Source organism: Osmerus eperlanus, chromosome 18, assembly GCF_963692335.1.
Source record: "Osmerus eperlanus chromosome 18, fOsmEpe2.1, whole genome shotgun sequence".
NCBI lineage: Eukaryota > Metazoa > Chordata > Actinopteri > Osmeriformes > Osmeridae > Osmerus > Osmerus eperlanus.
Genome location: NC_085035.1, coordinates 2,978,913 through 3,004,892, shown reverse-complemented (window position 1 = coordinate 3,004,892; position 25,980 = coordinate 2,978,913). Strand labels below are relative to the sequence as shown.

Here is a 25,980-nt window from a genome sequence, read left to right as displayed (position 1 = left end):
AGTCACGTGTTACAACCCCTCCTATTGAGATTACATGTTCTCATTTGAAACCCTTTTCACTGCTATGGCCAAGTGAATCACCTTGTTGGGGCTTGATTGACCCCTGTGCTCTGCCCATCAACTCTTCCTCCAGGTTGCAGCTGTAAGGAAATATGTTTTGTCTGTCAACAAACCTGGTATAAAGAAGGTAAAAAAAATAAAATAATAAACCATAACACCATAACCTCAGTCTGATTCCTCCCTGGCCTAATCCTAGATGACATTGTTGCCCCCCCCCCCCCCGACCCAGCTTTCATCTAACTCACTCACCCCTCCAGCGCTCTCCCCAGAACAGTGCCAGCTAGTGGCCTCATGTACACAGAACGGCGACTACAGAGGCCTGCTCACAGTAAAGCCAAATCTCATTGTGATCTGGGAAGTGTAAAATATCATTATTCCACTCTTTGGGGAGAGACCTGTCCTTAGTGTGGATGTGATGCCCTCTACCCTTCTAATCTCAGATTAACACTCAGATTAACCCCATTTCAGTGTCACATTAACTCACCCAACCCGCCAACCCCCCCCCCCCCCCCCCCGCCCCTCCCACCCCCTCTCCCTTCAGCTCAAGGCATCCATGCTCCTAGATACTCATGTTTCATTTTCGACGGCTGATAATCAACTGCGCTGCCTTGGAAATCAAACGAAAACGTTTTGGAAGCAGAGTGTAAATCTGTGAACAGATATTCTGTTTTTTTTTGGCGCTGGAGCGGGCTTCCTTCACCCAGCGCCTGCCGTGAGATCGTTTGACATGTAAACCGTTTCATGTGCCAGCTGTTCTGGTCCAATCAGGAGTCGGCGAGCGGCGACCTCCTGTCCCCCCTGACCCCGGAGAGCATCAACGGCACAGACGACGAGAGGGTCACGCCAGACACGCCGCAACACCCGGAACCCCGAGCGGAAACCCCCCAGTCACTGCCCTTCTCACACAGGTAGGCCCTGAAGCCTGGGACCGGAGTAGAAGGCTAAACCCAGAATAGCTACGCCTCATTGGGTATAGATAGTAGATTAACGAGGCCCTTAAGGCCTCAAATCCTGCACGTACGAAGCCCAGGCCTTTCATTTTTCAACACCAAGAATGTTCGTAGAGTATATCATTTATCGAGTGTACATTTGAGATCTTTATTAGCAGTACCACTCTGTAGTGAGCTTCTGCGTCCGGTCAAGCTCCTTGTTCTCCATCCAAACCAGAACATACACAGAGCTACATGCTACTCTCATGTTCTCTGTAGCGGAGGGCTTTACTAGCCCACCGAGGCCTCCATTTAGAGTGCTGATGTCAAAGGAAATCGGCACAGCACAGCACATTCCAGGATGGACGTGTCGATTCGTTCATTCATTATTTATCCTGTCCCAGAAGCCCCGGCACAGCAGAGAAACATTGCATTAAAACAGCACGCGTGGCTCGTATTAATTACGAATCGCTAAACGGGCGCAACTTTTGCCTTTCGCAGCCACTGCGCGTCGTTTCCCTCGGGTCGGCTTGGCCTCGGGGGGGGGGCGTTGCTAGGGGGTGTTGCTAAGGGCCCGATGACTGTAGGACATGAACTTAAAACACACACAGCTCGTTAATGACTGTAGCGCAATTAGACCCCCTGTCCCAGGGCTAGTCCCTGAAGGCCCACAGCCACTCTCCCGTCCAGCTCATAAATCACTGGGTCACTAATCAAGGTGCATCTGATTGACCGCTGGCTCCGCGTGCCTGGCTGTGCGCCTAACAACCCTGTCCGTCCGTCTGTCTGTGTGGGGGTCCAGCTCGTCCAGCATCAACAAGCACTGGGAGGCGGAGCTGGCGGCGCTGAAGGGGAACAACGCCAAACTGACGGCGGCGCTGCTCGAGTCCACGGCCAACGTGAAGCAGTGGAAGCAGCAGCTGGGGGCCTATCAGGAGGAGGCGGAGAGACTGCACAAGCGGGTCAGACCACCCTGCAGACTGTCCTACTGACCACCCTGCAGACTGTACTACTGACCACCCTGCAGACTGTCCTACTGACCACCCTGCAGACTGTACTACTGACCACCCTGCAGACTGTCCTGCTGACCACCCTGCAGACTGTACTACTGACCACACTGCAGACTGTACTACTGACCACCCTGCAGACTGTACTACTGACCACCCTGCAGACTGTCCTGCTGACCACACTACAGACTGTCCTGCTGACCACACTACAGACTGTCCTGCTGACCACCCTACAGACTGTACTACTGACCACCCTGCAGACTGTCCTGCTGACCACACTACAGACTGTCCTGCTGACCACCCTGCAGACTGTCCTGCTGACCACACTACAGACTGTACTACTGACCACCCTGCAGACTGTCCTGCTGACCACCCTACAGACTGTACTACTGACCACCCTGCAGACTGTCCTGCTGAACACCCTACAGACTGTCCTGCTGACCACACTACAGACTGTCCTGCTGACCACACTACAGACTGTCCTACTGACCACCCTGCAGACTGTCCTGAAGACCACACTACAGACTGTACTACTGACCACCCTGCAGACTGTCCTGCTGACCACCCTACAGACTGTCCTGCTGACCACACTACAGACTGTCCTGCTGACCACACTACAGACTGTCCTACTGACCACACTACAGACTGTCCTGCTGACCACCCTGCAGACTGTCCTGAAGACCACACTACAGACTGTACTACTGACCACCCTGCAGACTGTCCAGCTGACCACACTACAGACTGTACTACTGACCACCCTGCAGACTGTACTACTGACCACCCTGCAGACTGTACTGCACTCCAGACAGCCCTACAGGAGTAGACTGGGGATGTGTTCGATACTGTGACGTCTACAGAGACAGCACACTACAGAGCACAAACTGGTTATTGAAACAAACCGTATAATTGGACAGCTGAGATCGTACAGGTGGAAAGGACAGGGGAGAGCTTATGGAATAATGAAGGATACGGGCGTGTGTGTGTGTGTGTGTGTTTCCATAGGTCACAGAGCTAGAGTGTGTGAGCGGTCAGACTACAGTGATTAAATCTCAGAAGACCGAACTCAACCAGACGATAGAGGAGTTGGAGTCTGAGTTAAAGGCCAAGGAGGAGGTAACGTGTGTGTGTGCGGCTGTTTGCACAAGTCTGTGTGTGCGGTTGTGTGCCTGTGTGTGAGTGCAGGGTGTGTGTGTCACACACAAGACTATATGCTTGCTACCGTATACTTGCTATCACCATTGTAACTTCCGTTTCCAACCTGGCGCCTGCCTGCAGGAACTGGAGAGGCTGAAGGCGGAAGTGGAGAGTGCCAACGAGTTCCAGACCCAGAAGGACTCGCTAGCGCAGAAACTGAAGGTGAACCTGAATGCACAGCACCACCGCTCACAATGTGACGTGAAACAGCACACATGCCTAGTACAGAAGTGAAGAATCCTCCTCATCCTCTCCTCCTCTCTTCCACTCTTCCCTTCCTTCTCCTCTCCTCCTCCTCATCCTCCCTTCCTCCTCCTCTCCTCCCTTCCTCTTCCTCATCCACTCTTCCTCCTCCTCTCTTCCACTCTTCCCTTCCTCCTCATCCTCCCTTCTTCCTCCTCTACTCCCTTCTTCCTCTCCTCCCTTCCTCCTCTCCTCCCTTCCTCCTCCTCCTCTCCTCCCTTCCTCCTCCTCCTCTCCTCCCTTCCTCCTCCTCCCTTCCTCCTCCTCTCCTCCCTTCCTCCTACTCCTCTCCTCCCTTCCTCCTCCTCTCCTCCCTACCTCCTCCTCTCCTCCCTTCCTCCTCCTCTCCTCCCTTCCTCCTCCTCCTCTCCTCTCCTCCCTTCCTCCTCCTCCTCTCCTCCCTTCCTCCTCCTCCCCTCCCTTCCTCCTCCTCCTCTCCTCCCTTCCTCCTCCTCTCCTCCCTTCCTCCTCCTCTCCTCCCTTCCTCCTCCTCTCCTCCCTTCCACCTCCTCCCTTCCTCCTCCTCCTCTCCTCCCTTCCTCCTCCTCTCCTCCCTTCCTCCTCCTCTCTTCCCTTCCTCCTCTCCTCTCCTCCCTTCCTCCTCCTCCTCTCCTCCCTTCCTCCTCCTCCCCTCCCTTCCTCCTCCTCCTCTCCTCCCTTCCTCCTCCTCTCCTCCCTTCCTCCTCCTCTCCTCCCCAGGACACCGAGTCGAGGAACCAGGTCCTGGAGGCTCAGCTGGGTGAGATGGAGCAGCGTCTGGAGGGCAGTCAGCTGGAGAGAGAGGCCTTCCGCAAGAGCCTGCGCTCCCTCCTGGAGCTGCTGGACGGCAAGATCTTCGAGCTGACCGAGCTCCGAGACAGCCTGGCCAAGCTCATCGAGAGCAGCTAAGAGGCCGGGCGCTGCCCCCTGGTGGAGCGCCCCGGCCACTGCACCCTCGCCATCGATCCCCAACGCAGCAGTGTAGACTTGCGCTGTGAGGCAAGCGACCCCGAAATATTTAAATTGACATAAATACCACTCACCTGCATTCTGCATGCGGGCACTTGACCGGGAGGAGAAAAACACTCATATTGCTGGTGAATGAATAGCTTTCATTCTCCGATTTTGATGATTTACGCTCATGTAACGACACTGGTACTCCTGTATAGATAGTTTTTTGGGTTAGGCCCGTTAACGCGCACACGCTCACGTCTCTTCACGTCTCTTCATGTTTACACGAGAGGCTACCGCTGGCCTCTGCCTTCCCCCTGCTCCCCTCACACCGCGCAGAGCGGGAGCTCTGACGACACGTCCGCTAGTCGGTCACCCCAGGTTGGACGCTTCATTTCTGGCTTGCATTCCTTTTGAGAAGACACCCCCCCCCCCCCCCCCTAATCCTGAAAGAAACACTTTTTGTTTTTTAGTTTTTTAAAAGGGGGTTAACCTTCCATCACAAAAGCCTGGACAGTAAGACGACAGCTCTGATTTTGTGCTTTTCTTTAGTGCGTTGTTCTGTCACCCAGTGGTGGTGACGTTTGTTTATATTTGTTGTCCTCCAATCATTCAGGTTTCTTTTTTTTTGTATTATCATTATTATTGTTATTATTATAGCTCATATTGACAGGGATGTCATTGTCAGCCAAATGAACAGTCAGACCAGATGAGATAAGACTTCAAGGTCACTAGGACATCTGAACTCTCGAGGTCACGGTTCATTAAGAAATGCCCTTTGTGTGAACTTGGCAAACTCTGTGTCACCCTTTTCGTTTTCTTTTATCCACTACAGTAAATGAGCAATACAAAGAGAGCGCGTTTAGAAGTCAAACTCTTTATCAGTCTCACTTTCAGGTATTTAACTCCTCTTCTCGGACGCGTGAGACTGACCACCAATCGAGGCGCTGCAGTCGTGCTTTAGCAGCGAGTGACGGTCTTGTTCGTTTCTACACACGGTTTTGTATGAATACTAATATAACAACTTTATAGTGCACTTGTGAAAATGGAATTGTATGTTTGGGTGATTTTTGTTTTATTTTCCCTGTTGTTATTGTTGCGACTTGAAGTGCAATGATTGAACTATGTTTTTTCGTTTTTTTTTGTTAATTTATTATCCAAGCTATGTATGGACTATGATTATTATGATACGAAACAAAGATGTTTTCTTTTCTTTGAACCTCATGATTTGTACTTGTTTTTTTAATGTCTGGTATGTGGGCGTCACGGCTGGTGTTTTCTTAGGTGTGGAAGCTGGCAATATTTTTGAACTATTACACAAAGGAAATGGAAATTGAGACACTTGTCGCAGACGAGATTTGCAAATAACTTTTTTTCCTTTTGCCAAATATGTTTTCCTGTACAGAATATTAATTTTGCTGATGTTGCCTTTGGTACAAAGATGCATCAATGGTAGCTAACTACGGTACTTTTTGTGGGGTTTACTATTGCCAAAAATCTGTGATAATGTAAGAAAAATATATATTATATGTATATCTGAAGAACACTATTTAAGGGCTTGTTGTTGGTTCTGGTATATTTGGGCGACACGCATGGCCGTTCTGGTCAGCCTCATCATGACGTTTAAATTATGAACCGTAAAATTAGTTTGAAAGGGAATAACCTTTGAATGATTTTAAATGTTGATTATACCACATGCTTAAAACACAATTTTAATTTTCAGTTTCTAATAAAAACAAAAATAAGAACGTAATAAAAGGTAGGGTTTTATTTTTTTGCTTAAACGTAATAAGGAGTGAGTTATTTTTCCAAAACGGAAGCTAGCTAGTTTTAGTTAGCTTCCGTTACCTAGCAACCTAGCATAATACTCGTAGCAATGCTACTACCTGCTAGTGTTACTTGTTAGCCTCCTAATTGTAAATTTTGAAGCCATACTATAGCGTTTGTCATATAGTTTTTGTCTATCGGAAAATAGTCGGTTGGAATGTTCAGAATCACATATGTGTGACGCTACTCCTTAACGGGTTAAATGTGGAGGGATAGGAGCATGGATTATCTGCAGCGTGGGAAACTAGTCACATGACACTGGAAACAATCAGCTGTGTTTAGATGTAATCAATGGTTTTTCCAGTCAGTGGGCATGCTAGGATTCATGCTATGATTCATTGAACTTCCTGGACCCACAGTGTAAAAGTCTCGTTTTACCTAAAGGTTGATAGATCTGTCATATGCCGTATCAAACCAAGCATGACGGGAATACATTTTGATTGTTTTATTTTGAAAGGAAAATATATCATTGGAATATACAAAGCGGTTAGTAATGTAATGATAGGAAAAGACAGGAATAAATGCAAAAAACATCTTAAAAAGCACATTTACATTTGTATTGTATTGCTTTAAAAATCCTTACTCCCATTTTTCTAAAATATTAAGTCTTTCTCAATAAATACTTGACTTTGAGCATGCCGATGTATTTTCAGGATTTACATTTCATTACAGTATTATACATGACAAATAATTAGTTTTCGGTTTCACATAATATTGCACTTACACCCAGTTACCTGCTCTTCAATTTGGACCAATCATGCATCAGGTCACAGCAGTCATGGGTTTCTGAAGTCAACGGTTATTTTTGTTTGAGAGAGAATGCCTAAAAATGGAAAATACGGTATTTGGATTGGATTTATGTATTGACCTAACAAAGACGGGTATAAAACTTAACTACATCAAAACATCTAAATACAATGAAAAGTGGACAGAGTTGTGAATGGTGGGTTAACAGTGGGGATGAGTCAACAGTGGAGACGAGCTGCCCCTTCGCTAGTTACTGCTGCACAGGAAGTCAACTCCTAGATCTCATCCACTTCATTTCACCAAGACGACGCGAGGGAAGGAAGCAAGCCAGACTGTCGAGACGCAGCCCAGATATGAAAACACTGCAGAAAGTCGCACGATTGGGGTTTTAACGAGTTGCCATGATGACACAGTATTCAAGAAAGAGATGGGAGACCGCTAAATACAATAAGTGTCAAAATACTTAAACTGGCCTGAAGTCTACGAGGACAGCAGTCTGTTTTACAGTTCAATCACAGCCAACCAGATTCTTCATCCTCAGTGCATGCGTTTCATTACAGTAAAAAGAAAAGGTTCTTCCGTTTTTTGGAGAAAACTTTTGACACAACCCATACATAATTAAAACATGGTCAAACCCTCAAACGAGACAAGCACACACTCAGGTAAATCAGTTATAGTGGACCTCCGTCACAACAAGGCGGTAAGAATGTAAGACACTTGTCTACTACAGATCGGTATAAAAAGAAACCCAAACAAACAACCCCCCCCCCCCCCCAAAAAAAAACATTTGAGTGAAAGGACAAAAATATCGACTGATCAACACACAAAGCCGGCGAGTAGACCTGCTGATTGGGGAGGGCAGAGGCGGATCGAAACAAGCATCCCACCGTAGCCAGCCTGGGCTCACCCTCGCGGGGTTACAGTGTGTGGGAATGTGGAGGACGCAACAGATGACCCAATCCTCTCCCACTAAAGACGAACCGCGACCACCTACAGTCTGACTTCTCCAACCGTCAAAGACCCGACGAGCCTCGTCATGTCTCCTGGGGGGTCCCAGGTGACCCGACGAGCCTCGTCATGTCTCCTGGGGGGTCCCAGGTGACCCGACGAGCCTCGTCATGTCTCCTGGGGGGTCCCAGGTGACCCGACGAGCCTCGTCATGTCTGCTGGGGGGTCCCAGGTGACCCGACGAGCCTCGTCATGTCTGCTGGGGGGTCCCAGGTCAAGCAGGAGTGATCAGAGGCCAGTTGATGCCTTTCACGGTCGCTAATCACCTGAACCGGTCGCGAGGCTAATTGGCTTGAGACCAAAACACACGCAGGAAACAGGCGACGGAACTTCCTTAAACATTGAACAAAAAAACACAGAATCCCTTCATTTTGTAAAGCACCCGTTTGCCTTTTGACACGATGCTTAGCCATAACCACAACGGAACGTAAGTAGGAGGGGGGTAAGGGGTTTCACCGACCACACCGCACCGACGGGAAAAACTAAAAGGGATGTTTTGGATCATTTCAATCTGAACTAAAACATTGAGGATCCACGTTCAAGCAGCAGTAACACATCTCAAGGTAAGGACCCCAGGGTTTGTGCAACGAACCTGGGCCCTCCTCCCTCCTGCAGGCCCTTACTCTCTCTGTCAGTAAAAGACCCAAAGTAACTGCTGAGGTGTGCGTGTGTCTAATACTAGCTCTCCCAGTCGGTGCAGGGCAGACCCTCGTCCTCCGACTCGGACTCGGGCGAGGCCTCCTTGATCCTGCGCAGGGCCTCGTGGATGCTCCGGGTCAGGGCGTCGGCCGAGTGGGGGAAGCGGTCCTTGGGCTGGCGCTGCTGGTCAGGCCGGGTCCTCACCTTCTTCAGCCGGACGCCCTGCCGGATCTGGGCCAGGATGTTGCAGCTGTCGTCGTCGTCCGGGTCAGGGGCCAGGACGCGCAGCTCGGCCTTGCGCAGGTGGAAGCTGCCCCTCTTTAGGGAGGCCAGGACCTCGTCCATGGGGGAGCTCGCTGGGGATGAAGGGGGACGGGGGGTTAGTGCCGGCACGAAACGCTACGCAACTCTGCTTCTCTGGCTGTTCCGAATCACATTTTGTGGGGGGGGCCGGTAACTTGGGCTAACTTGAGCGTGGATAACTTAAGCTGAGTTACTGAGTGACTCTGTTTCTTTCTGCCTTGCCTGTCTCTCTAACAGTCACTATCACAATAAATACAGCAGAAAATGCCCCCAAAATATGTATAATGTTCGGGGGTTTTTTTAAGGTTAAGAAAATTAAAAACTGCCGACTCACCTCTCCTCCACTGGGAGGAGTCGAGCGAGGCCGTCTTCCTCAGCTTCTTCCTGGCCGTCACCAGCTGGCTGCTGTCGAAGAAGCGTGGCGAGAAGGGCGACAGGGGCAGCGGGGGCGACTCCCCTCCCCCCCGGGGCACCTGCGTCGGGCTGCGGGGGCAAGGCGGCCGCCCCTCTCCCTCCGCCTGCTCCTCAGCGGGGGGCGGCGGGGGAGGAGGGGGCGGCGGCGGGGGAGGGGGGTGGAAGTGAAGGGCGGAGAGGGGGGGGAGGGAGCAGGAGGAGGGAAGGGGGCCGGCGGGGGGCAGGGTGAGGCCCCCCGCTGGGGGGAGGGAGGCGGGCTGGTGGAGGCAGGGCGCGGGGAGCGGCTGGGCGTGGTCGGTCTGCACGCCGGCCGCGTGTGTGTGGGGCGGAGAGGAGCCTGCTTTCCTCCGGGTGTGCGTCTGGGACACCCGCGGCCGGCTCGACTTGAGGGTCACCTGACCCGGGTGGTGCTGGACAGGGAGAGAAGAACAGGGTCAGTCAGTACTGCACACACAACCCTTTACACACACACGGACAACACGAGTCACCGGGTCGCGTTCCCACACCTGTTTGAAACTGCGGAGTCTTTCCAGGGTTCTCTGTCTCTCCTGGCTCATACTGGCCCTGCTCCTCTCCTCCTCTTCCTGCTCCTCTCCTCCCTGCAGACAGGACAAAAGAGGCATGATCAGGGAGGGGAGGTTCACGTGTGTCGGTAAATAAAACGGAATTTTCCGGAACCTTCAGAGTAGTGTACACAGGCCGACAAGAGCGGAGACTAGAAGTGGACGTACCTGAGGCAACGGTCGAAGACCCTCCTGGTCGTCTTGGCAACCGTGGCGTTGCTGCATCTTCTGGTTGTGGTTGACGATGCAGATTTCCTGGTTGGGATAAAAAAATAAAGTAAATTAAAAAAAAACGAATATCCTTTCCACGTTTACGACAGCTTCACAATTTCGCCCCGGAAAAGTATCTCTGCTGGGACAAAAAACAACGGTGGCGTTGCCCAGGGCGACCCCCCCCCCCACCCCACCCACACGGCTACCTTCTTGTTCTTGAGGTAGACTCTCTTGGCGGTGATGCGCCCCCTGCGGGCCTCCAGCTGCCGGGTCCTGTGCTGCAGCTGACCCGGCCCCTCCCTCAGGGGGACGGGGGGGGCCGCCGGGTCCTCCACCCGCTGCATGGCGTCTGGGCTCTCGTACGCGTCGTAGTACACCACCTCGTCCTGGTGCTCTGAGCGCGTGCAAAGGCCACACACACACACACACACACACACACAACAAAGGACGGGATGAGGAATGGCAAGATCCTACCCGGAGCCAAGGAGAGTCTATGAGGTACAGTCAGTAGACAATAGAGTCTGTAGACAGTAGTCTGCAGACAGTAGTCTTGTTTACAGTAGAGTCTGTTTACAGTAGAGTCAGTAGACAATAGAGTCTGTAGACATCTGTTTGTAGACAGTGGAATATGTGACAGAGTATCTAGACCATCCTGTCTGTTTACAATAGCGTCTGTAGACAGTAGAGTATGTTTACCGTAGAGTATGTAGACAGTTGATTCTGCAGACAGTAAAGTATGTTTACAGTAGAGTCTGTTTACAGTAGAGTCTGTAGACAGTCTGCAGACAGTAGTCTGTTTACAGTAGAGTCTGCAGACAGTAGAGTCTGTATACAGTAGTCTGTTTACAGTAGAGTCTGCAGACAGTAGAGTCTGTAGACAGTAGTCTGCAGACTGTGTGTGCAGACAGTAGTCTGCAGACAGTAGTCTGTTTACAGTAGAGTCTGCAGACAGTATATAGTCTGTAGACAGTAGCGTGTGGAAGACGCCCTCACCAGTCATCTGTCTGCGCAGGCTCTGCAGCTGAGCGTTGAGCAGCTGCTCCTCACAGCGCAGTACCTCAGCCTTGATGTCGTACAGCTGCAGCTGCAGCTCGTAGTACAGCGCCTCCATGTGGTCCAGACGCAGCATGGCGCCCTCGCCACCCTGCAGGCTCTGCATCTGACACACACACACACACACATAATAAGACTAACTCCTTGATGAGAGCCAGCGTTCTGTGTTCTAGAGTGTTCTGTGTGGTGTGTTCTGTGTTCTAGTGTGTTCTATGTCATGTGTTCTAGTGTGTTCTGTGTCATGTGTTATAGTGTGTTCTGTGTTCTAGTGGGTTCTGTGTGGTGTGTTCTAGTGTGTTCTAGTTTGTTCTATGTCATGTGTTCTAGTGGGTTCTGTGTCGTGTGTTCTAGTGTGTTCTGTGTTCTAGTGGGTTCTGTGTGGTGTGTTCTAGTGTGTTCTGTGTTCTAGTTTGTTCTATGTCATGTGTTCTAGTGGGTTCTGTGTCGTGTGTTCTAGTGTGTTCTGTGTTCTAGTGTGTTCTGTGTGGTGTGTTCTAGTGTGTTCTGTGTTCTAGTTTGTTCTATGTCATGTGTTCTAGTGGGTTCTGTGTGGTGTGTTCTAGTGTGTTCTGTGTTCTAGTGTGTTCTGTGTGGTGTGTTCTAGTGGGTTCTGTGTGGTGTGTTCTAGTGTGTTCTGTGTTCTAGTTTGTTCTATGTCATGTGTTCTAGTGGGTTCTGTGTGGTGTGTTCTAGTCCCTGCTCTCCTACCTCCTCTCTGAGGCTGTGTTTCCTCTGCTCCAGGCAGATCTCCTTCGCCCTCATCAGCTGCATGGTCTCCTTGGAGACGGCGTGCTGCAGCTTCTCCATGCGCTCCACGGCCGCAGTCCAGGCCGCCTTGCCGAACTTCCTCTGGTCCGCACGCATGCGCTCCAACACGGCTGACACACACACACACACACACACACACTTCTGTTAACGTGTACACGCTTCAAAACCACAAGATAAGGTCATTAAACATGCAGGTTGACAGCAGTTGTCCCGGGATGGTTGTTTAGCTCAGTGTGTGCAAGAGGGATGCGTTGTTCAATGTTGCACTTTTATGACAGTGTTTTTACTGTACTATGTGATGCTGTCGTTGTTGATATGTTATAGTGTGTACTGTAGTTAGATGATGATGATTATTATTATTGTTGCACCACACCTGCTAGCTGAGAGGTGGTTAGTTTGTGCTGTCTGGTGCATACAGATCATTCCCTGACACCGACCACCGAAATAACGTTGGAACTCTGCACTCGTGATCCTTGATGTTTCTGCTGCGTTTTCTATGCAGTACTTTTATGTCGCCTCGGATAAAATGAAGAAAGTGCTACATGAACAAAATGTCGAGCCCGGCGATCGGAGGGTGAGGTAGTGCTGAGATAGGGAGGGGATTAGGAAGATGCTGCTGGGAGAGCTTAGAGAAAGCAGTTTGGCCTGGTGTAGCTGGGAGATTAGGGGTGGGACAGCCTGGTGTTTTCATCCCTGATGGTTTCTGGGAGATGTAGTCACTGAAACACAGCTTTCTCCTCCTGGTGCATCGGCGAGTACGTTTACATGCACACTGACATTCCACTATTATTTCCGAAGACGACAACGTGACGAAATAGTATACGGTCGCGTAAACAGCATAATCCGATGTCGTAGGCATGTCGTCTTTATGGGAATGTTTGATCCGAAGCGTAACCGTGGCGACCGAGATGTGCTTGGGGGTGGGGGGCGTGGCTCTGCGGCCGTACCTTTCTGAGCGCGTGCCGTGGTCTCGAAGAACTTGACGGTGAGGTCCTGTATGGAGAGCATGGCGGCGTGGGCCTTCCTCTGCCACTCCTCATCCTCCCTCCTCAGGGCGTGCACGCGCCGCGGGCCCAGCCGCTCCGTCTCCAGGGAGATCTGGAGGGGGGGGGGGGGGGGGGAGAGGGCTTGTTAACACAGGTCACGCCTGGTCAACATCCAGAGCAGCGGTCTTCAACCCTGCAGGCTGACCCGGTCGTGATCGGGCTCCTGCCGAACTTCACGACGGCCCGTTTGTTTGAATCGGGTGTGCTGGAGCAGGGAAACATCTAGAACATGCAGTGGGACATTCAAGGCTGTGACGACTAACCGCTTTACATTTACATTTTAACATTTAGCAGACGCTCTTATCCAGAGCGACTTACAGTAAGTACAGGGACATTCCCCCGTGGCAAGTAAGGTGAAGTGCCTTGCCCAAGGACACAATGTCATTTCGCATGGCCGGGAATCAAACCGGCAACCTTCTGATTAATAGCCCGATTCCCTAACCGCTCAGCCATCTGACTTGCCTGGCTTTCCGCTCGCCATGCAACGCCAGCGCTCAACACCAGGCGGCGCTGTGGGGTCGCCGTCCGACATGCCTTGTCATGTCTCAACAGTAACTTTAATATAGCCCTTGGACAACAACAGCACCACAAGCCCAGGTAACGAACAAGCGGGGCTAATAAGTCAAAGAGTTAATGTGACACCGAAGTTGTCCCAGCTGTGTTGGTGTCAGTCAGGGACAGGACGTTTCTGTGTCCTGGAGGCTCCAGCTCACCTGGAACACAATGTACAGATCGAGCCCAGGAGCAGCTGGCTTCTCACGGAGCCTCCCTGTACATACGTCCACATGTCGATGAGCCAATGGAAACCAGATGGCTGTAGGCGCTCACATGTACATTTAGTCATTTAGCAGACGCTCTTATCCAGAGCGACTTACAGTAAGTACAGGGTAAGTAAGTACATTCCCCCCGAGGCAAGTAGGGTGAAGTGCCTTGCCCAAGGACACAACGTCAGTTGGCATGACCGGGAATCGAACTGGCAACCTTCGGATTACTAGCCCGATTCCCTCACCGCTCGGCCACCTGACACACACGCTGGTAATCAACAACAAGCCAGAGAGAGAGAGAGAGAGAGGGAGGGAGGGAGGGAGAGAGAGAGGAAGGGAGGGAGTGAGTGAGTTAGGAAGTGACCTCATAGCGGAGCTATCCCCCCCTCCACCACCGACCCAACAGAGCCGTTCCCGAATCACGCCAAAAACGACAACGTTCCGTGAGACATTCCCCTTGTTAAGAGTGCACCAACACCCTGCAGGCCAACAAAGGAAACTGCTAACTGGCAGAGGTGCTTCATTCTCTCCGAGAGAACCAAATCACCACGGCCACAACCCCGTAGGAAACTGCACTAGAGCAGTTGCTCTAGTGCAGTTTACATGCTGTTGTCCAGTCCCTATGGGTTTTGTGACTGCATTTAGCCCCAATCTGTGTCCACTCTGTACTGTTATCAGGATTCCCCATAAGGATATTTAAGGAAACAGTGACAATAACAGTGAGGTGGCAGTAGAGCAGTCATACAAAAAGAATGTAAAAAAAACAATAACATTCAAATAGAGATGTGAGTGACGTCTTATTTGATTGAGTCCAGGTGTCAGCTGCTTGGCCCCTCCCCCTCTCCTGTCACTTCCTGGTGTTGGACTCGGTGACCTCATCCCTCCCGCATGAATAATATAGCATGTCTCCTGGGTAACAGGGCCACTTCACACTAGACCATCTTTCACCTGTCTCTCCACACGTCCACAGGTGAAAGAGGGGGAGAGAAATAAGTGTTCGACTACAAACAGTACCAAAGTGGGGGGGAGGAGAGAGAGAGAGAGGGGGGGGAGAGGAGAGAGAGAGAGAGAGAGAGAGAGAGAGAGAGAGAGAGAGAATTGTATGTAGAATTGTAGAATTGTTGAGAGTGTAATTAGTGTTTGACTACAAACAGTACCAAATGGGGGGGGGGGGGAGGGAGAGAGAGAAAGAGCCTAAAGACAGAAGGAAGGGCCGACACCTGTCGATCCACGACGACAGCTGCTGATCAAAAGCCAGAGGTGCGACCAGTGACACAGATGGGTGAGCTCTGTTACCAAGGTTACCGAGGTCAGGGGCCGACTGGGACACGAGTCTCATTCACAACTCCTCTCACCACAGCTTTTAAAACAGCCTCCTATTTTATGTGTAACTTATCTATAAACCTTATAGGTACGTCAGAAAATGTGAAAAATAGTAGGAAAAGTTGTGAATATGTTTTAACCCTTGTGTTATCTTCGGGTCATCGTGACCCATCAGTCATTGTGACTCACCGTTGTATTGCGACAACTTTACCGCATACAAAAACAACCTTTTAACCGTCGGGCTGTCTCAGACCCCCCACATCGCCGTGGTTAAAAGAAAATGCTTTTTATTATTTTTTGTTTTTGTATTGGGTAAAGTTGTCGCAACACGATGGTTCGTTGTGAACCTTCGGGTCATGTGACCCGAAGGCAGCACAAGGGTTAAGTTGCAGAAACTGGACAAGTTTTGCTCTTTTTATATATAAAAGTGCTCACTCGCCAATGCACACTCAGCAGAAAGTTGGTACTTCGATGCATCTGAACCTGCAGTGCCCACAAACGGACTCCATACCAGACCTTCGTTCTCAAGTCCTACTGCCGTCTGCAGATCTGAAGTGATAAGATCACTTGACTGTCTGTGCAGGTCCTGCGACATGGCACTTTAACAATCAAGTTTTTCCGTTAAATGGCCAGTGTTTATCTCCCATGATAGGGGCTTATCTCTGGGGGAGCCAAGGACGCCTGGGGATACAACTGCTGTTTAAAGCAGAGGGATTATTTGACCTGACACTGGGACTTGACATTCTTTTTTCTAAATATGTGAGGTCAGACACCGGACCTGGTTTTATGTGTCTGTGTGTGTGTGTGTGTGTGTCTGAGAGAGATAAAGAGAGTGTGTGTGTGTGTGTGTGACAGTGTGCGTCTTGGACAGCGAGAGTTGTGTGTGAGGGAGTGGTTTTATGTGTCTGTGTGTCTGAGAGAGATAAAGAGAGTGTGTGTGTGTGTGTGAGACAGTATGCATCTTGGAGCGAGGGGAGAGTCTGTGTGTGAGGGAGTGGGTGAGTGTGTGGGAGAATGCTGGATCTATTACCACAGCCAGTCCAACGCCATCTAATAATGTATGTGAAACAGTAACTGGGGCCCAGGGCAGGCCGAGCCGGCCTAGAGCTCAGCGCATACATCCAGCATGTCTTATTCATGGCTGTCCCCTGACCCCCACAGGCAACAGGATATCCATACAGCACTGCCGCAACACGTGATAGCAGTCTCCAACAATGGCCCATTCACCCTCCACCCCCCCCCCCCCTTTCCCTTTGTTCCAGACGCTCGTTCACTTGACAGTTTATTCATCCATTCATCGTCTCCCTCGTTCACCTGTTGTCTTGACCTCCGGCCGCCCAAACACAACAGAAAGCAGATGGCCACACTGGTTTTCTTTACATCATAACCTTGTCCTCTTCTTGATATTACGTAGAAATACACACAGGCGAGTATCCATTTGACCTAGATGGTGTTTCTGTCCTGTTTTAGCTCTTTTATTGTTCTGTCACATCTTTGTTATTGTTTTGTCACAGTTGCCTGAGAAGATTTGCATTGAATTGACATTCTGACAATCACCCTAACCCACAACTCACCGTCCAGTGTCACCTCCTCCTCCTCCTCCTCCTCCTCCCCCTCCCCCACGCGCTCCTGGTGTGAATCCCAGATGAGACGCACCGAGAAATGCAACCAGACCAACGCCACGCAAATCATATGTAAACATTGCATCCTTCTCATCCCCCCCCCCCCCCCCCCCCCCCTTTCCTCCCAAGATTCCAGACAGCTGCCTTTAACCCTCGTGCTGCCTTCGGGTCACATGACCCAAAGGTTCATAACGAACCATCGTTGTGTTTACCCAATTTTACCCAATACAAAAACAAATACAAATAATTTTCTTTTAACCATTCCAATGTGGGGGGTCTGAGACAGCCCGACAGTTAAAAGAAAATGCTTCACTTTGTTTTTGTATGAGGTAAATTTGTCGCAATACGACGGTGGGTCACAATGACTGATGGGTCAGAATGACCCGAAGATAACACAAGGGTTAAGCGAGCGCACAGACCAGCCGACTCCTGAATCAGCAGTTTGGGACGAGCCAACTGCCTCTTCTGCGGTGTTGGGGCCTGTTTGCATAGGGCTTTGTGTTCAGCGTCCGGCTGTTGGCGTTCCCCCTGAGGGGCACAGGTGGCTGGAAGTCAGCTCTGGAGGCATGTACTTACTCTCAGACAAACTGGGGCCTGAAGGTTGACGGAACGTTGGGAACTCAAGGGGACGGTTCGTCAAGATTCCGAGAAGAGCTTGACAGGAAGGAGAGCGTGGATGTTGATGTACATTTAGCCTCTCGACAGCTTGCGCAGGGGGGACGTATCGTGTCGAGACGCAGATTTATTTTAATTTTATTATTTTATATGTCATGCTTTACTGGACAGTATTTAAGTGAGGTGTGATAGGGGGGGGGGGGGGGGGGGAGGGGGAGAGAGAGAGAGAGAGAGAGAGAGAGAGAGAGAGAGAGAGAGAGAGAGAGAGAGAGAGAGAGACAAAGAGAGAGAGAGAGACAAAGAGAGAGAGAGAGACAAAGAGAGAGAGACAGAGAGAGAGACACAGAGAGAGAGACACAGAGAGAGAGACACAGAGAGAGAGACACAGAGAGAGAGAGCAGAAGAGAGAGAGAGAGAGAGAGAGAGAGAGAGAGAGAGAGAGAGAGAGAGAGAGAGAGAGAGAGAGAGAGAGAGAGAGATGCAAATGATTCTGTAGCAGGCTTTCAGAGTATCAAAGCCTGGGCCAGCTGGACTAACCTACAACGCTACATAGGTTTCACTAAGCCTGCCCGTCACTACTACACGTTTGGGACATCTGGCAGGCTTAACAGACGAGAGCGGCTCTGCGGACCAGGCTTAACAACGCTGCCAGGGTGGCCAAGCCAGAGCCGATCGCTTCCATCGCCCTCCGCAGACAGCCGGCAGGATTACTAACCGAACACGGAAAGGGGATGCCGACATCTTCAAATCAAGTCTGGATACTGGATACTAACAGTCGCTACTTGTGCCACAGTTAAACATCCCCGTGTCGGCCCCTCTGACGTGGGCTCGGTCATTAGTGCGTGTGAGCGGCCAGGCGCCACAGACAGGCCTGCTGGGTAAGGAATGTGGCGTCAAGAAAGGCAAACAGGGAGAATAAGGCTCCCCTCCTAGCCCTGCAGGGGCCACAGCCTCAGCAGGAATGACCGGAATAACACACCCAAACTGTACTAACACAACACTGGAGGAGGGAGAGGGGGGGGGGGGAGGGTGACGGATACACAGAGAGACAGAGCAAAGGAGGGGAGGATGAGAAAAGAAAGAAAAAGACAGACTGAAAGACGAGACTTGCTGGAACAGACGGCATGGGAGGGTGCCGTCCGCTCCCCTTCACACCAGTCGTCTCAGCCGGCGGCCATTATATTCGAATGCAAAACATTCCAGCAGACATTTACATACTATAGCCTGGCCCCTGACACACACGCACACACACACACAACGACAAAAAAAGCGCAGTAGTTCCAAGCCTCTGAGGAAAGGAAATGTGACCACTGAGGTGGTGGAAAGTGAGGAGAGGCGAGGCCTATATGCTGCTGAGGCTGCAGTACTGCTGAGTGGTTTAGTGACTGCTGTAATAATGCTCAGGCTGTTTGCTAAGCCGCTCTGGGCAGAGGGGGAAAAGCCTCCTTGGCCCCCAGACTCACCCCGACCCCTCCACCCCCAGAAGCGGTTAGCCTGACGGGCTAAAGCCCCGTCCTCAGTTTGGATTGGATCAGTTTGGACCCCCACCCCCCCCGACCCCCACCCCAACCACTTCTCTCCGCAACCGTGACGCTCCAGACGAGCAGGCTGACCTTGCGTGACCTGGGACACTCTGTACGTAAAGGCTTTCGGGTTCATCGGAGTTAGGGTGCTCCTCGTGTCAGGGGGCACAATAGTCTACGAGCTGGGTTGTCTGTGGACGGTAGACCCGATCCATTCGCCGGCTCCTGATGAAGCTGTCAGAGTAAGGGACACCTGGACAGCATGCGTGCGTGTGTGTGAGTGTGGGTGTGTGAGGTTACCTTGATGTGCTGCCTCCTCAGCATGGCCAGCTCTCTCATGTCTCTGAAGGGCTGCAGCAGGTAGTGGTACAGCTGGGTGGTGGCCTCCAGCAACTCCCCGTACGCCTCGTCCTCCTCGGGGTACACCTGCAGCAGCTCCACCATGCTGTCCATGGCCTTGTGGCGCTCCAGGAGCTACACACACACACACACACAGACACCACACACGCACCAAACCAAAGACAGATAGAAACGTATTATCTTTAACATAGTTTGAACTTACTGCCATAGTTTAGGTCAAATGTAACCTGGAGAACAGCAATCACTGGCATTTAGTTTAGTTTAGCAGCAATACTGCCTTTGAAATAACTCTGTACAACCCAAGGACGATAAGCAGTGTATGGTATGTCCTATAAATCACATTCTATACGGCATTATAAGACTACTACCACCAGAACGGCTGAATGATTAACTGCGCGGATTGTGTGTTTGTGTAGTGTGTGTGTGTGTGTGTCCAGATTAACCTGCTTCATTATGGCCACTGAACAAAGAGCTCCTTCACTCGCTAGAATGCATTTTCCAATCCTGAGTAGCTGTACTCGTAAAATAAGACGCGTCGTGCGAGTGTGTTTCTGTGGCTGCAGACCACTGGATCCATTCTTCCACATCCTTAACAGTGAGATGACATGACCCCCGACTGCTACTGACGCATGACCTACGTCTACGGCTCCGTACACATCGCGCGTTGTTCCGTAGACACAACCATCAGTACGTACTTTTGTCCACACGACTACCAAACTCTCAGGAACCACTTGCTCCAATTCATGCAGCACAACAACAACAAAAAGGTTTATAAAAGGTTTGAAACAAAACATTTGAAAAAAAGTTTAAGGGTTTCAAATGTATTTTCTACAAAAAGTTTCGAAAGGTTGAAAACATATTTTCGATTTTGGTTCGCAAATTGCTTTGCATTATTGATGAGTACTTGGTGAAGACTCTACTATACTGTGCTCTGCTTTACTCTACTTGGTTTTAGGCTTCTCTGTTCTCTCTCTCTCCCTCCCTCCCTCCGCCCCCCCACACACACACACACACACAGTTCTCTCCCTGGGACAATATCGAATGGCTAAAACGAATCGATGCCCGATCTTGCCCATGAACAGTGAATGAGAGCTCCCCTCCACTGTTGTGCCATGAGAGTCATAGATATGAACAGGGGCTCTTATGTTAACCCTAGTCAGGCTTTCCACACCCACCCACCCACCCCCTCCTCCCCCCCCCAAACTCTGGGGACTGGGTCAGACACTGCTCGATTCAGCTCCCAACACTGCTCCCACTGTTTATCTAGGCCCTTCGTCTCCCTGGAAACCACAGGCCAACCCTCCACAGCTCTGGCTACTGGCTGCAGCCGCTGGGAGCCAGGGGAATGCCCTGGGCGTAGCGAGGGCCGGCGCTGGGGCCGGCGCTGGGGTCGGCGCTGGGCGGAGGAGCCCGACGAAGGTCCATCCTTTGAAACTTGAGTCCTACCTGCTGTGAAATGACTCAAGTAGGAGTCTGTCCATGACTTCTGGCTACAGACTGCTGGAGCCTTTGGCGATGTCAATCTGGACGCGTAGGAAATGACATCGTTTCTACTGCTCAGTATTTCCATTTCCAACTTCGACCTCTGACTTGCAGTGGTAAATGCAGGGGTGCTGTGGGGGTGTGTGTGTATGTAGCGCTCTCTCTCCGTCTCAAACCAGACCTCACACATCACCACATTCCTACCAGCTGGCTAACCTGCAAAGGAAAGGCTATATCCGTTCAGGGTCTGTCATTAAGACCAACTCGTGCAGTTTGACAGGGTTCAAAAACACCAGTCTTGCTCAAACATGTTTTTATTCTGTCGTTTTTGGGTCAGGAAAGACAGTTCCCAGTGATCTACACCCACTTCCTCCTCAGGGGGCACTAGTCAAAGTCAGCTGTAATTGCTGGCCATTTATGAGCAACAGAAAACGAGGCCGTCATTACAAAAAGAGCCACAAGGAACACGCCTATTATCCCGCCTGCAGAGAAGACAGATTTTGTGAGCCAGCTTTGTTTAATATTAGCCTTTGTAGCCGTGTTCTTGTTATACGCATGCCCGCTATTTTGTTCGCGACAAAGTTCATCCTCTCTCCTGTGGAACTGTGGCTACAGTCACAATGTAGAGTCGTAGATGTGAGACTGTGGTGTAATAAAGCTACTAGTACATTTTATGAAAGCCTGTGCACGTATGTGTACACACACCATCTTTGCCCTTTGACCCAAACCCTGAGCCCCTGGAAGATGGGGTGGGAAACCCTGTATGTGGACACGCAATAGAGCTAATCCTGAGGCTGCAATGGAAAGCCATCAGCTAGCTACTCAGTGCCTGACACGCTTACTCACCATGACACACACACTCTCTCCCCCTCCCCCTCCCTCTCCTCTCTCTCTCTCTCTGCACCCCCTCTCCCCCCCCCCCTCTCTCTCCCTCCCCCCCCCCCCTCTCTCTCTCTCTCCCTCCCTCTCTCTCTCTAAACCCTCTCTCTCTATGGACCAGTAAGGACACAGGAAGATTAAATCATTTTAGAAAATATAGGCCAGACTCCCAACACACTGCAGACTGGAAGCTTGGTCAGGCCCACAGCTAGCAGCGCTGGGAGTTCTGCGCGCTCACGCACATCAGAAACACTTCATAAAAGACTGGCTTTCACGTACCGTACCACAGAGCAAAGTCTAGTCAGGGGGGGAACACTGCCAACTTTCAAGTTCCATGCTGGGCTACATAATCTAGGCCTACAGACCACTACAGTAGACTGACAAGCCATAAGGAGAGCTGCACATAAAGGCAGGTCTCTCAGGGAGGTTGGAGGGTAGTACAGTTTTAATTACCTCCTAGACGTTTACTGACTGGGAGTTTCCATGTCAACCCTGACCCTTCTCTGTGCCAGGCTAAAACCGCTCTGCATGTATCCTGCTTTGCAAATTGCTGTTCATCTCCGTTTAATAGCGCGAATGCTAATGAGTAATAACATTACAATGATCAAAGCAATTACAGAGAGTAACTGGCTGTATACTTGGCATACGGTCAACTTTCAAAGTAAAGTGTTGCCAGGTGTTCAGTCTATTTGAGCAACAAATGCCCAGCTTTGCTCTCGTCCGGTTTAATCTACAGAGCCAAGCATTTCCCACCACTGGTCAATCCTATTTGGCAACACTATCAGAGGCCAGAGCAGGGGTTGTGATAAGGACACACTTTAGCATAGATTTTTTTTTTTTTTTTTAGAGCCTCCAGCTGTTCCTCTAGAATAGATCCACACTACTGGCCATGAGGCCTGCTGGGAACATCTCTCAACCCGTCACCAGTCGCTGACGTCACCAAGTGACTAGGCGATTGTGAACATTCCTGATTCCTGACATTCAGCATCTCCACCCACAGGCATACAGCGAAGGTCATTGAGTGTCCTGTTCTCAGCTCCTCTCATCTAGCCAACACACAAACATCTCTCCTTACAGTGACTAGCCTTGTTCTCCATTCAGCACTCGCTGAAGTGCTTCTTCTCCGTGTTGTGCTACGCTGAAAGGCCGCAATGTCTGGCCTGCCTTTTTCACCATGGAAACCGTGATGCCTAGTCATCATCGCCTGTTGCAAACGTACAAAAAAAAAAAAAAAAAAAAAAAAAGATTCTGACTCATTTACCTTGTTCTTATGAACTCCTGCTCAAGATCCTTGACCCCCTGTATTCAAATACACACACTATCCTGCACATCATTTGGATGTTCACTAGCCTCAATGTGCATCACTCGAAAAAAGAAAATCCCTGGTTTCACTCTTCCTCGGGGTCTAGACACGAGGACGGGCCCGTGTCTGACAAGCGTTGAAACATTGTCACCATGGCAACAACCGCACGATAGGAGACGTATGCCAACAGACGACATTATCATCACAAGGAGATTGTGTTTATGTTTTAATTGAAGGTTTTCACTTACGCCTTTACGTTTTTAAGCCTTCATAAGAAAGTAAAAATGATAGCGATCGTCTTCGTTACTGTTTTGATGGATCTCATCAAGAGCTGTAAATGATTTAACTCATTCACGCCCCTTTTTTGCTCTAAGCCCTCGTGTTATGGAACCGAAATGCAGTGCTTTGTTTGTCACATGGTGACACAAGGTGAGCGTGAGACGAAACAAGACGGAAGACAGACGCCGCTAAAAGCAGCTGCGGCGTCCAATGTCTTTGTTTATGAGTAACACAACGAGTAACAGTGACTACGCTCGGCTCGGAACTGAAATGCTCATGACTCAAACGAAGAGAAAAGAGAGGTAAACAACCGGAGAAAAAGGAGCTGGATTGGTAGCATCGTCGCCGTGTCGTTCCTGATGATGTAACAAGCCTAGGCTACTATGGTGATTATGTTCCTTCAAAAGAGGATGCCCTGAGGCAGTCTTTCCATCGGGTCAACAAATTCATAATCATGTTTTAGATGCTTTTCATTCCAGCAAAAATGGCTCTCAGGCCTATACTGTTGCACGGTAGGCTGCAACTAGGACTCAAAAAAACTCCCCCCCCCCCCCTCCACCTCTACTGTTTCTGTGTGAGTGTCAGGGCCAGACCAGATCATATTACAGCCCTGTGAGAGGGAAGCAACAGATGGCAGCTCATGAGCTTACAGAAACAAAAGAAAAGGTGCTGAGGGGAAACCATGTGGTCGACTGACCCTTTACTTGACGTGCACTTTGGACCTCACTAGTCTATGTTCACAGTGCCTGTGTTTGGTGACGGAGAGATGGGGGGGAGGGGGAAGGGGGAGGGGAGTTTGGGCCCTATCCTATCCTATCCTGACCACATAACAAAGCCCAAATTGTTATCTTACTACAACATTGGGAACTTGTTTGCCTGCGCTGACATTGCGAAAAATATAACGTTCTGCCCCTAAAAGGATCGGCGCTGTTATGACAACCGTTTTATTTACCTCTTGAAGACGTTTCTTGGCCCTCTGTAAAGCATCTTCGTAGCCCTTGTGTCGTAGCTCGCTCAAACTCTCGTAGTACTCATCCGTGTCTTCGCTTTCGGAGAAGAGCACCTGCGAAAGAATCTTCCAGCCGCAGGTGTCCAACGCATGGCCCAGGTACACCTGTAGCTGATAACATAAGGCCTCGGTCTCCCGTTGCGAGACCTCGGTTGCCCCGAACAGCACCGTCCACATTCCGGACTGTTCCTCCGGAAATGGGGGTAAACATGGCTCGAGGTCGGAGTTGACAGCGCATAATTGTAGGTGAGCTGCCCTCAAATCCTGAAAGGAAAATAGTCTGGCCCAACTGTAGTCTTCATGACTGCCATTCTCGGCGTCATCGAGGTCGCCATAATCTGGGGAGCGAGGCGCCCCCGGGACATCCACTGGTTCCAGAACCTCGATGTCCATGACCTTGGTCGACACAAAATCCCACGTCCCCAGTATGTCGCTTACACATTTAGATGGCTTTGGAGTGCCGACCATTGACAATTTATCTCGAACAGTACTCTTCTCTACGTTTTTCCCTGTCGCACTAACACTGGATTTAATTTTACCCGTTGTGCACATTTCATCTTTTCTTTTAGTGGGACTTTTGGGAGAAGTTTTTCCATGTTTGTGTTTTTCGGATGAAGGGGGGGCAGGAAATGCGACGTCGCTTTCGCCCACCTCAAAGAGTGTATCCCGAAAAGCAGTCAGTTTTTGTACTGTTCTGTTGTGGCACGTTATGGCGAACTTTCCTTCTATTTCATTCCAAGCGACGATAAAAACAAATTTATGCTTCTCTTTCTCGTCGAAAACATTCGGCCGCACAGCTACCCATCCAGACTCTAAAGAATCCTCCATCGTGAATGACATTTCATCCAGCCACTAAAAAAACAACCAGCTCACAATTATCCGTCCTCTGCTCGACGTTGTCCGGGAAGAACAATCTTAAAATTCACTTGCAAGCGAAACAAAATGTCCCCAAAACAGTTGTTTTGTTAATGAAGTAAACATAAGCAGAACGTGGGATATCTTTTCGAATATTCTGGCTGTTTGTTGAAGTTCATCTCGCTGATCATCAACTTGCGTAGGCTACGTCCTCAAGAACAAAGGGTCATGAAAATCGAAGAAGTCGAATTTGTTACCTAGTTCGTAACTATGTAACTTCTCCACCTGGTTTGCTCACCTGCCTGAAACATGCGCTGACTGTCTCCCTTTGTGCTTTTACAGACAATGCAGATGGTTCCCATCGTCACGTGTGAGGATCTGTTTACAAGCACTGAAAAGCCTGCGAGGGCACTGCGTGCTGTCAAAACCGGGGGAGGGATCTTACCCCCCTTTAAAAAATTATCGACTTTCAAAAAGCTTTTTCGTAGCCAAATTTGCTCTTTTTATGCAGTTGACAGCGGGAAAAATTCTCACGTAGTCTTTTTGTTCCGTCAAATAAGTATAATTTGGTTTGTTGTCGCTAACACCTCAGAGCTACGCATCTTTTCTCACAACTGACTGCGATGTACTGCTGACGTAGTTATGCACGAGGAGCGTAAACACATCTGCACGTGGGACGTGCTGAGGACGTTGTGACGCTTTTGGGCTGTATAAAAATTAACCCGCAAAAATCTGATAAAAAGCCTAAAATGTATGTGTTCACACTTTAGTTTTTTCTCAAAATATATTACAGTCTATTACAAGCGTTGGTCGTCAAGCAATCTTCTTCTTAGATGATTCACTTGATACATAAAATATGTAGGATATGTCTTGTCATTAGATAGGTCTACTCTTATGAATAAAATAATACTGGCTCTTAAGTAGTGATATAAAATTGAAGGTAAACATGCGGCGGGTTTGTTGTGCCCGTACGGAACAACATTGCCATCTTCAGGTCAATTTTAACAACAGTTTAAAGTTAA

The 25,980-nt window shown here is 50.0% G+C and overlaps 2 protein-coding genes across 3 annotated transcripts in view; one reads left to right on the top strand and one right to left on the bottom strand.

Moving 5' to 3' along the window:
* LOC134039020 (homer protein homolog 1-like) overlaps nt 1-6,808 on the top strand; it is a 17,797-nt gene extending 10,989 nt beyond the window's left edge. Inside the window, exons 4-8 of the mRNA XM_062484753.1 lie at nt 821-968; nt 1,792-1,951; nt 2,999-3,109; nt 3,272-3,352; nt 4,133-6,808. Coding sequence (XP_062340737.1) covers nt 821-968; nt 1,792-1,951; nt 2,999-3,109; nt 3,272-3,352; nt 4,133-4,321 — 689 coding nt within the window. The 3' untranslated portion in view covers nt 4,322-6,808. The remainder of the gene's footprint in view (nt 1-820; nt 969-1,791; nt 1,952-2,998; nt 3,110-3,271; nt 3,353-4,132) is intronic.
* Nucleotides 6,809-8,012: 1,204 nt separating this feature from the next.
* Nucleotides 8,013-25,593, bottom strand: jmy (junction mediating and regulatory protein, p53 cofactor). Of its 2 annotated transcripts, none has more exons than XM_062484751.1 (10): nt 24,047-25,593; nt 19,092-19,265; nt 12,846-12,996; nt 11,839-12,008; nt 11,071-11,236; nt 10,284-10,471; nt 10,018-10,119; nt 9,808-9,891; nt 9,222-9,711; nt 8,013-8,940 (listed from the first exon to the last, which is right to left on the bottom strand). In XM_062484751.1, exons 1-10 carry the CDS (start codon nt 24,941-24,943, stop codon nt 8,624-8,626), a joined length of 2,739 nt encoding a protein of 912 aa, XP_062340735.1. In that variant the 5' UTR covers nt 24,944-25,593; the 3' UTR covers nt 8,013-8,623. The 2 variants fall into 2 exon arrangements, with proteins under 2 accessions (XP_062340735.1, XP_062340736.1); XM_062484752.1 differs by having other exon boundaries at nt 9,808-9,900; nt 10,033-10,119.
* Nucleotides 25,594-25,980: the final 387 nt, after the last annotated feature.

Coding starts and splice junctions, on each gene's coding strand:
- jmy (XM_062484751.1), bottom strand. CDS start 24,943: ATGTCATTCACGATGGAGGATTCTTTAGAGTCTGGATGGGTAGCTGTG. Junction 12,009..12,845: donor CACGGCACGCGCTCAGAAAG/GTACGGCCGCAG, acceptor TGTGTGTGTCAG/CCGTGTTGGAGCGCATGCGT. Junction 11,237..11,838: donor AACACAGCCTCAGAGAGGAG/GTAGGAGAGCAG, acceptor TGTGTGTGTCAG/ATGCAGAGCCTGCAGGGTGG.